We start from the raw sequence: 10952 nt of genomic DNA, 5'->3' as shown, positions 1-10952 counted from the left end.
CTGCTACAGATGCTCTCAGTTGTTAGGAACAACTAGAGGTGCTAATGGAAAAAAAGTGTGAATTAAAATTGGGAGGTAGAAGAAATTCAATAAAAGAATACAAGAGCACCTCCTATGAAATGTAATTCAAATATCACAACATTGGTGGAGGTCACAAGTAGGAGAATGGATAGTTTAAAGTTGTTGAATGTGGTATCTACTGTATGTTTTAACTTCTGTCAGTCAGGCTTACCAAATCCAGTTGGCTTACTTATCTATATTATTAGACATTAGTATGGCTAGAGTTGAAATGTTCGAGGTAAAATTAACAATAAGATATAACAATAATATATAATATGATCTTTGGAAAACTGAATGATGTACTAAGCTGAAAACTCAAACACTTACACTAATGACTAAATTTAAAAAGGGGCATTCCGAGAATCGAACTCAGGACCTCTTGCACCCAAAGCAAGAATCATACCACTAGACCAAATGCCCACATGTTAAATTATTTTGTTTTTTCAGTTGACTATCAATCCTCCTAATAAAACTATGTGTACTTAATTTCTTACTATAAGCATTTAAGCACGAAATTTGCATTATTATGCTTAATGGCTGTACCCCCTTCATTAGAAATCATATATACATTTCATTATTGATTATATTATAGAAAATGTTAAGATTCTTGGAGGATGTTTAACATTATGTGTTATAGTAGTGTTTTTCGGAAGTTTTCAATTAACTCACGTAAGTTCTAATAGTGGACTAATGAATAGAGAAAGAACTGCAAGGCGTTGCCTGGTATTTCATAAATATTTGAACTTCTATAACTGTCCAAAACCAAGAAAAAGTAGCAAAAAGTTTGTTAGGGTGTACCATATCCGACTTTATTTTTGCACAAAGTATGTATTATAAGAAGATAATTGACTTAAAAATCATCACCTACAGCGTGTTGTGTTGCAGATGCCAAAATTACGTGTCTCACAATTTCCTGATCTGTAGTTAGATATATGTTTGATTCTGCATTTGTTATAATTTTATTTAGATCATCGATCTCTCTTAGGCTATGTTTGTTTCAAGTGTTAATTATGGTATACAACTATTGTTCTATATGCTACAGTTTAATCAATGACTAAATAATTCGCAGTCAATCCTTGTAAGGTTTTAACAGTATTTTCACAGTTTAGATTTTGTGAGAGGTTTAAAAATAAGGCAGAGACAGTGAGATTAAGTGGTACAATCAAGTTAGCATTTTTTACCGCATGAAAATAAATCAAAAGAAGCAGTAACACTATTCTCTCTCAAATTAGGGTTTTGAGAGTCGACTCCCAAAACTAGCCGTCACTTCTCCATTCTTCACTTTCATCCTCTTCATCCACCAAATCATCTTCGCTCTCCCATCTTCTCCACTATTTACTAGTTTTTTGTTTTTCAATAAAATCGAGTGTTGCTTAAACCTCGAAGATTCCAATCGAGTTTTATTCTCGGATCTGTTTCGGATTTGAGTTTGGGCTTGATTGCTTTCTGAATAAATCAGATCTTTTGAAATCAAAGATCCGATTGTGTTTTCCTGTCTCGCCTTTTGGCGTGTGTTAATTTAGTACCCCAGTCTTGGGTGATCTGCGTTGATATGTCGTCTTGTGTTATCAATGAGAATGATTGTGATGGAGTTTTGGGAGATCTGGCTTATCGCATCATTAATACTTTCGGCATGTCTATAGCTGGCTTCCGGCATGTAGATAGCTGGGGTATGCTTGGAACGGTGGCGATCGCATGTGCTCACCTTTCACAAATTATAGTTGTTCATTATTCGAGGACCCTTGTTCCTCATTGCTTAGTTTTTACAACTGAGTCGTCTGAACACCGCAACAGCCATGGAACTATTGTGAAGGTCAATTGTGAAGCTACCATTTTCGGGATTGATGTAGGCTGGATTACTCGAGAAGCCTTTGTATTCATTTTTAATTTCAAGAATCCTTGGATTCAGTTTGTTAAGCAGTCTGGAAACAATGCGGCTATTTGTTTAGCTCATTTTATTGTTTATCAACCTGATTGCATTGTTAGTTGGGGAGTTGTCCCGACTAGACTTGTTTTAATTTAATGGAATGAATTTGCATTTTGTCAAAAAAAAAAAAAGTGGTACAATCAAAAGGAGGTGAATATATCAATTAGATAGAAACATTTTAATGACTATAATAGTCCTTGATCCTCAATATTCAAATAGTCTTAAAGCTTAGATATCTTTTCATTTATATGCATTAAGTAAGGGTTACGAATTAGTGCAAGTACTGATATTCTAAATTTTTGATAGTCACTCTGTGTAAAATGGATAAATCAATTTTGGCTAAGTTTACGGTTTAGTAATATTTAAATTTAGCACAAATATTTTTACTATGTAACTAATATTTATAGTTTTCTGATATTAGTCTCTGACATATAATATATGTCATGTGTGTGTTGCATGTTCAAAGTGAAGTGGGGATTGACTTTGGTCACTTGGATGGCGTTCAATGGTCTGTGCATCAAATTTACTCTGGAGGTTATTTCATTTATCTGAAAAATTGATCTTTATAATTTCATCATCTTTTATACCCCATCAATCCCTTCAATATATGTGATGTTTCCACGTCATTCCCTTTATTCCAAGTAATATGTAACCGTACACTGCCACTGGTTAGTTGCGAATAAATAGAGATGTTAATGGAAATGAAGTATAAACAAAATTGGAGATGGAAGAAAAAGGATAAGCAAAATCCGATGGTGAAAATACAAAGTATTGTTCTAATATTGACTAATGATAGGTGTAGTGCAGATCACAGGGTTAGTTCTCAGTCTCAACTGTTAAGTTTAAAAAATTATGAACATGGCTATGACTGACAATATTTTAGTTCCACTTATTGCAAAACATGAAACTTTGGAAAAGGGGGCATTCCGAGAATCGAACTCGGGACCTCTTGCACCCAAAGCAAGAATCATACCACTAGACCAAATGCCCATCTGTGTGATGCTATTATTATCTCTTCTAACAACATCTGTAATTCTCTGACTTCAATACTTCATATATGGTCTGTTAATAACCAAGGTGAGATGTGACAATGCTGTAAAGCTGACATTTTCTCGTCTTACTTCTAAATTGAACCAGGCAAGTTTAATTAGTTGAGTAAGCTCATTGCTTTAGATTTGATTGGATAATTTGCATCTTTACTTATATAACTAGGGAATTTCATATTTGCACCTGGACAGAGAAAACACACAGATCTTCTAATCTTGCGACTTTTTATTTTTTTTGTTTAGTTGTACAAATTCCTTATCAAAGACTTATTTTCTCCTTTCCTCACCCTTGCAGTTAAAGTGTCTCAACTCGTAGGAAACAATTTTCAAAATTAATTAGCCTGAGCCCTGAGGAAACAAACTGTATGCTAATTAATGGCAGATGCCATTTTATATTTTAATTCGAAATGTTAGCCAAGTACTTTCAATTAGTTGAGTAAGCTCACTGCTTTATATTAAGTCACTGGACCAAATTCTTCAATTTCGTCTAATAAAGATAACACTAGGATATTCGCACTTGGACTGAGAAAACACCATATCGAATCCTGCAATTTGTATTCTCTGTTCAGTTGAATAATTTCCTTATCATGTCCTCATGCAGTCGTGCTCATTTAATTTTATATTAGATAATCAAAATCTACTTTCTCGTCACCGCTGCAGCTAAAATGTCTCCACTTCTAATTTAGCACAAAAAAATGTCTCATTGTAGGATACAATGTTCAAAATGTCTCGGCTTGTAATATAGCAACCAAAAAAAAGTCTCAACTTGTAGGATAGAATTTTCAAAATTAATAAGCCATAGGAAACTAACTGTTTGCCAATTGATGACAGAAGAATACTGTGCAGAGCTCCTTTAATTTGTAGTAGATAATCCAGAAATTATGTTCTCCTCTCCTTACCCTTGCAGTTGAAATGTCTCAACTTGTAGGATACAATTTTCAAAATTAATCAGCCAGAGGAAACAATCTGTATTTTCAACAGATGACATTTTATCCTCTTATCTCTGAATGTTAGCCAGGTAAAATTCAATTAGTAAGCTCATTCAAATTCTCCAATGCGATTTGGTCTAATTATCATAAAACTAGGATTTATACCTGGACTGAGAAGATACCGTATTGAATCCTTGATTTTTTTTTGTTGTATAATTTCTGTATCATGTCCTCATGCAGCACTTTTAATATTACAATACATAATCAAAAACTTATTTTCTTCTTTCGTCACCTTTGCAGGTGTACTGTCTCAACTTGTCCCCTACAATTTTCGAAATTAATCAGCCAGAAGAAACGAACTGTATTCTAATGGATGACAGAAGAATACCAAGCATTGAAGAAAAATCATTCAGTGGAATCTCATGTAATTTCTTTTGTTCTCGACTCTTAAGTCATAAGTTTACCTTTAACAAAAAACATTATAAGCTTCTGTCTGTCATACCTAACCAACTAGGCAACTGGTACAAAAAAAATAATAATCTTCTGTCTGTTATACCAGACCAACTAGGCAAATGGTACGCTAGAGAAAGGAATATAAAATGGGGCATTCCTAGAATCGAACTCGGGACCTCTCGCACCCAAAGCGAGAATCATACCACTAGACCAAATGCCCTGTGGGATTAAAGTTTTCTGCTTATACTATATGTCATTGTCTGACTTCATTAATGCAGTCTTTAAAAAGAAAGGTAAGACCAGTGCTGTATGATTGTTAGTCGAGGAACTTTTAATTCCTTACAGTTCATGAAATTGAGTTACCAGTATACATTATCTGATCAGATCTCCATTAAAAATGTTTCCGCGATATCTGCATCTACCATGTTCTCCGGTTTATGTCATATGTTTTTTCTTTAGTCAATTTATATTTTGTTGAGTTGTTAGATCATGAGGTTATTTTTACACAGGAAAAATAATAATGTATTTTCCTCTCCTAATTCTTGCAGTCACACTTCCCTGACACGTGTTAGGTTTCCTGTGTTTATTGATGATCTTTGCTGAAAAGTTGAACTTGTCGAAAGTTTGCAGACATGAAAGGAATAAAAATATAATTAGGATATTGGCACATGGAATCAGAAAACACCGGATTGAATCCTGTGATCTTTACAGTTTACATCATGTTTAGTTGTACAAACTCCTTTTCATGTTCTCATGCAGTTGCTTTCCTTATACATCTAGTAGATAATTGAAATTTTTTTTCCTCTCTTGCAGTTCAAATGTCTCAACTCTCAACTTGTAGGAATTCAGATACAACTTCGAAAGTAATCAGCCAGAGGAACCAAATTGTATGCTAATAAATGACAGAAGAATAGCATTAATTGAAAGAAAAAACATTCCTAGGAATCATATGAAATGGACAACCTGGCATTGTACAAATCCAGTGGGTATCTTTTATTCTTGAGAGTAAATTGCAGTTTGGTGGCCTGGACTCAGTTTTTTTTTTTTTTTTAAATGGTCGTTGTATAAAACTCGGCAAATAATGGCCTAACAAATAATTTTTGAAGCCGAAAACCTATAACGATGTCAGTTAGTTAAGCAGTGCTTGATTGGCATCCATTCTGAAAATCTCTATTTAAAGAGTAGAATTATGGAATTGTTATTGATCTCTCTGGTATAATTAGATAAGATAAACAGAGAAACACATGGTATAGTAGCTTAATCTTATAACTTCAGTACAAAAGAACCAAGGTGACTGCAGTCGGCTTATTTTTTTTCTCTCCTCAACCTTGCAGGTAATTTGTAATACAAAATTTTCGAAATTGATCCAGAGGAAACAAAACAAACTGTGTGCAGGATGACAGAAGAATACAATTGATCCAGAGGAAACAAAACAAATTGTGTGCTAATGGATGACAGAAGAATACAATGCATTGAGAGAAGACATTCACTAATCATTAGAATCAATATGGCTGGAATTGTACAAATCCACTAGGTATCTCTTCTGTTCTTGACTCCTATAGTCCTATGTGTTCTGCTAACTTCTGTTTGGTGGGAAGGGCATTAAAAACGGGGCATTCCGAGAATCGAACTCGGGACCTCTCGCACCCAAAGCGAGAATCATACCACTAGACCAAATGCCCTGTGAGAAATGTTTTCATTTTCCTTTAAGTTGTAAGGGTAAGACCAGTGCTGTATGAATGTTAGTCAATGAACTTTAATTGGTTTCCATCCATGAAATCAATTTTACCAGAACACATTGTCCGATTTGGTCTCCATTAAAAATGTTTCCGCAATATTGGCATCTGCAACTCGACAGAAAAAACACCTGATCATGATCTCTGACTTGTGTCTTGTTCTGATGTCAACGATCCTGAGGGTTTTTTATATAGGGAAAACCGATAACTTAATTTCCTCTGCTAATTCTTGCAGTTGAACTTCTCTCAACGCGTATTTGGTTCCGGTGTTTATTCATAATCTTTGCTGAAGACTAAAACTTGTTGAAAGTTTGCAGACAGGAAAGAGATAAGCAGTTAATGCATTGGAAGATATTCATCCAACAACCATGGTAAGTAATTCATATGCAACAGATACTTTGGCCTCCTGATATATGCATACTATATGATTCATGTTTATCGGTTCAAAACAGTTTAGTCGATATGTGATCATCATTTTTACTCCAAATATATGGAATCATGATTAATTTCTCTGGTATAATCTGATGAGTTGAACAGAGAAACGCGTGGTATTGTAGCTTAATGTTAAAACTGCAATATAAAAGAATCAATGTGACTGCAATCAACTTCTTTTAGATTGCGTTTGAAAACATGTATTTCATTTTAATTTTAGGATTTCAAATGACTTGAATTGATGCGTCATTTCAAATTCTCGGGCTTATACTAGTATTTTTAATGTCCTCGGTTTCAAATAAAATTCAAATCCAACTGTTTGATGTATCCAGACATGTCATTTGATCAAATCTAAAATTTTAAATGAAATTTAAGTTCCCGAACAGGCCATTACGAGAAACGTCATTATTTGAACACTTCAAATAAGTTGCAACAAGGCGATGAATTACAAAGGATCAATCCCCATTATTAGAATCACACACAAACAACTCAGCAGTATCAAATAAGAAATTGCAGCAAGTGCATTTCCATACAAGTAAATACAGTACCTTTGGGAATTTACAAACCTACATCAATTCAAACTAAGAGCACAGACCAACAACAAGAATCAACACCGAGAAAAATATCCAGGTGTTATCTATCGAGGTAGAGCTATAGACAGAGGACCCTGCTGGGGACAGATTCGCCGATCAATGGAAGCTTATTCGTTGAAGATTCTCATTAGAAGAAAGCGTCAAGGAGACAACAACAGCAAAGTGCAGCCAAACTGCAAATTTTATTAGGCTGGTTAGAACAAAACACGATTACAATATGATCATTATTACATAGTTGCACAGACAAATACAGCTGTTATATTCCAAAACATCCTTGTGATAAAGCCTTAGCTTGGATCCAAGTGGTAGAAATCGCGAAGGGTGGAAATAGCAATGTACAAAGAATAAAACAACGAACTTACAGATGATACGAATAGAAACAAACAGTAGGTAGCAAACAAACGGCAAATTTTGTTCACTTGATTATAACTACATCGAGATTTAAGAACATTACAGCTTGGCTGATCTGGAGTCTTTGTGTTTATACATCAGAAAATGACAGCAATTTGATTTTTTTTGATTGAGAGGAAGGTTAGAACAGAGTTCCCGACTCCAGAGTATGTTTAGTTTCAGAGTAGTGTGTGAGCCTGAGACTACGACAATGTCATTACAAAAGTATGATGTGCTTATGCAACATCCCGATTTCTTGGACAACATTCAAGTGGTATTTGATCTACATGTCATTACAAAAGTATGATGTGCTTGAGCAACATCCCGATTTCTCGAACAACATTCAAATTGTATTTTTCTATGTCATTACAAAAGTACGATGTGCTTATAAGTGCAACATCTCCGACTTCTCGGATAACATTCAACTTGTTTTGATCTAACTATGACACTAAGCATATAGAGTGGTTTCCCATTTGTAAACTAAGACAACCTTAATTACGCAACATAATTATAATCATATAACACCATATATGCCTCTACAATCAACTAATGAGATTCAACTCTTCTGTTCTAAAGTGTCCTTTTCCAAGTAGAGTTTCAGAAGGAATATCACAAGATGCAAAAATGATACAAACGTTAAAAACTAACAAAAGACAAGCAGGGCGGCTAATGACACCTTCTAGATCAATGCAACTCAGAATAAAAAATATGCACAATTATTGGTAAACTATTTCATCAACTAAAAAAACATATAGTAGATCAGAAAAGTACTATAATAATGACAGAAAGACCAAAATGCCACCAAAGATTCAACTGTCAAGTTGCCATTTTCAAATCCAACCTGTAAATATGTATTCAAGTAAATAGTCTATTTCTCATTGTCCTTAACAAAGACTTAACAACCGTAGACCAATCAAACAGTTGACCTGTTCACAAACCAGATCATCCTATCATATCCCCGGTTAAGATCATTCACTCATCTACCCAGATTTTGACAAAACCTAGTCATGCATGTAACATGCACACACCGGGCCCACAACGGGGCAGACAAAGGGGCTAACCTAGACTACAGCTCCCACTAATCTTCAAATATCAATAAAAAAAAAATTAAAATTTCAAAATCTTAGTTTAAATCAATAAAAAGTTGATCTATCAATAAATTTATTATTCCCGTCTGTTTCGAAATTCTGGTTCCACGAGAGGACACACAAAAATATATATGCAGGAGTGTATGATTAAGGAGACTTACCATCCTTCCATGAAGCTACCGCTTTGCTTTTGTTGCTGGGGTGGTGGAGGAGCATACCCCTGAGGTGGATAGCCCTGAGGTGCATAAGCCGGAGGTGGATAGCCCTGAGGAGGATACCCTTGTGGAGGATACCCCGGTTGAGGATACCCTTGTGGTGGATACCCTGGTTGAGGGTACCCTTGTGGAGGGTAACCTGGTTGAGGATACCCTTGTTGTTGTTGTGGATATCCATCTTTAGGTTGATCTGGTTGAGGATAACCTATTCATCATATACATGCACAAACAAAATTAACAAGAAAAGAGAAGAAATTTTTGGAAACTTAGGAAAAACAATAAGAATGAGAAGCAACCTTGAGGAGGAGGATTGGCAACAGGAGGATAACTCATGGTTATGTATTTTGTTAATTTGTGATATTTGGGAAAGGAGGAAGAAATGTGAGAATATGTGTATGAGGGTGGGGGAGGAGTTTGTATCCTCAACTTCCACCTTCTCCTATCATGTGATTTGGCTGCACAACATTTTATAGGGAAGTAGTTAAATGTTAAATAATCCTTTCGTGAGTACTTTCGTGGTTACAACATAAAATGTGCAAGGTTATTTTATTGAGTTGAAAATTCTAGAAGATTAACATTATTTTTTTATCTTAAAAAAAACATTAAATTTATTTTTTTGCATAGTTATATATGTTGTTTACGAAGAGTTGAAAGCTCTTCATTTTGGAGATGAGAGAGTTGCAACAATTGTAATTGAGATTAAAGATTATACAGTATTTTTGAATTTTTTTATAATTTTGATATTTTAGAAAGGACCCTTGTTTCAATATAGCAGTGCTTGGATAGAAAAATGACGCTTAAAATGGGAATTTCATTTTTTATATTATTTTCGAACCCTTGAAAGATAAATTTTATTTTATATTATTTTAGAATTATATAAGAATTTTTAATAATTAAATACTCAAGAGTGTTTGGACTGTTAATAGGAGTCCGAACACTCTTGAGTACTATTTGATTATTAAAAATAAATTGATAATAAAAAATAGCAAATATATACACAATAAAACTATATGAAAATTGTAAATAATCGAAAGATGTATAATAGAAAATATTATAATTTCTTGTACATGTATAGAAATACAAGTAATTTGATAACAAAAATAAATCCGAAGCAAAATTTTGTTAATAATTTGATACTACAAAAATTTAAAATTAAGGATAAATGATAAAAATAATAGTAAAAGCTAATATATAAACTAAGATATAGAAAATTAAGATATAAGTTATATGCCAATAATTAAATTAATTATGATATTCTTTTTCTTATTTTATATAAGTCATTCGTTCTTTCACATAGTTCTAAATTATTTTACAGTATGATTGAAATTTTTATGTTTAAATTAGTTTTTTGATATATAATATTAGAATTCATTATTCATGTAAATAATAATTTATTACTCGTAATGGATAAGAAATTAAGAAATGTATATAAAAATTTGATCAAATAAAATTTTCAGTATTATTTATAAAAGGCCGCTTATCATATCTGAGCTGCGTACATGGAAGATAACTGTCCAAAAAATTGGAGATTCCGTTCCGAAAGTGCAGGGAAATTTTCCACATGTCAGGTTGACTTTCAACCGGCCCACCAGTTTGCACAATTTGTGAGATAGTCTAGTGGGGTGGAATCCGTCCAATATCCCCAAATATTGTCCATTTGTCTATTTATTATATTTTATAAGTAAAATATAACATGTGTTGGGCCGCGAACCTCAAAACCAGATAGGGAGGGGTATAACGTGTCCGGACTCCTACTTTTTTTTTTTTTTTTGAGGTTTTTTCGATTTGGTCTCAAATAATTTTTTTTGGCATTATGCACCTTAAAGTTTGAAAAACGCTTCGCTTTGCACCCTATGATCACTCTCTGTTTAATTTACCGTTAAAGTTAACAGATGTGGGGTTTGCACTTTGCACCCCACATCTGTTAATTTTTTTCACGAGTATTTTTTTTCATGAGTATTTTGTATTGGCTAATAGAAAAAGGGTGACAATTGAAGGACCTGTATGCAACTCTGCTGAAGTTATATGATGGCATTTGAAAAGAAAAAAAATAATTATAAGTGTTTAAATATAAAGGGATTTT

General features: G+C 33.7%; 1 protein-coding gene, 1 long non-coding RNA gene and 4 other non-coding genes across 6 annotated transcripts; 1 reads left to right on the top strand and 5 right to left on the bottom strand.

Annotated features, from left to right (window-relative positions):
• Positions 1–408: 408 nt before the first annotated feature.
• Positions 409–480, bottom strand: TRNAP-UGG (transfer RNA proline (anticodon UGG)). Its single transcript has one exon. It is a non-coding gene; the product is annotated as a tRNA-Pro (tRNA).
• A 1960-nt stretch (positions 481–2440) lies between these two features.
• Positions 2441–6700, top strand: LOC135149741 (uncharacterized). The gene is made up of 3 exons (XR_010287936.1): positions 2441–2521; positions 4263–4386; positions 5750–6700. It is a non-coding gene; the product is annotated as an uncharacterized LOC135149741 (long non-coding RNA).
• Positions 2906–2977, bottom strand: TRNAP-UGG (transfer RNA proline (anticodon UGG)). The gene has a single exon. It is a non-coding gene; the product is annotated as a tRNA-Pro (tRNA).
• Positions 4564–4635, bottom strand: TRNAP-UGG (transfer RNA proline (anticodon UGG)). The gene has a single exon. It is a non-coding gene; the product is annotated as a tRNA-Pro (tRNA).
• TRNAP-UGG (transfer RNA proline (anticodon UGG)) lies at positions 6026–6097 on the bottom strand. The gene has a single exon. It is a non-coding gene; the product is annotated as a tRNA-Pro (tRNA).
• A 273-nt stretch (positions 6701–6973) lies between the features above and the next one.
• On the bottom strand, positions 6974–9329 carry LOC108200685 (cysteine-rich and transmembrane domain-containing protein WIH2). The gene is made up of 3 exons (XM_017368924.2): positions 9166–9329; positions 8816–9074; positions 6974–7349 (listed from the first exon to the last, which is right to left on the bottom strand). The coding sequence occupies exons 1-3, from the start codon at positions 9200–9202 to the stop codon at positions 7304–7306; spliced, it is 342 nt and encodes a 113-aa protein (XP_017224413.1). The 5' UTR covers positions 9203–9329; the 3' UTR covers positions 6974–7303.
• Between the last annotated feature and the right edge of the window lie 1623 nt (positions 9330–10952).

The sequence above is a fragment of the Daucus carota genome, chromosome 9 (assembly GCF_001625215.2).
Source record: "Daucus carota subsp. sativus chromosome 9, DH1 v3.0, whole genome shotgun sequence".
In the NCBI taxonomy this organism is placed as follows: Eukaryota; Viridiplantae; Streptophyta; class Magnoliopsida; order Apiales; family Apiaceae; genus Daucus; species Daucus carota.
This window is presented reverse-complemented; position numbering and strand designations above follow the sequence as displayed.

Excerpts from the sequence above, each read along its gene's own strand:
- LOC108200685 (XM_017368924.2), bottom strand. The coding sequence starts at position 9,202 with ATGAGTTATCCTCCTGTTGCCAATCCTCCTCCTCAAG. Across the intron at positions 9,075-9,165 it reads TGCCAATCCTCCTCCTCAAG|GTTATCCTCAACCAGATCAA; the intron begins GTTGCTTCTCAT and ends TATGATGAATAG. Across the intron at positions 7,350-8,815 it reads GGTAGCTTCATGGAAGGATG|TTTGGCTGCACTTTGCTGTT; the intron begins GTAAGTCTCCTT and ends TAAAATTTGCAG.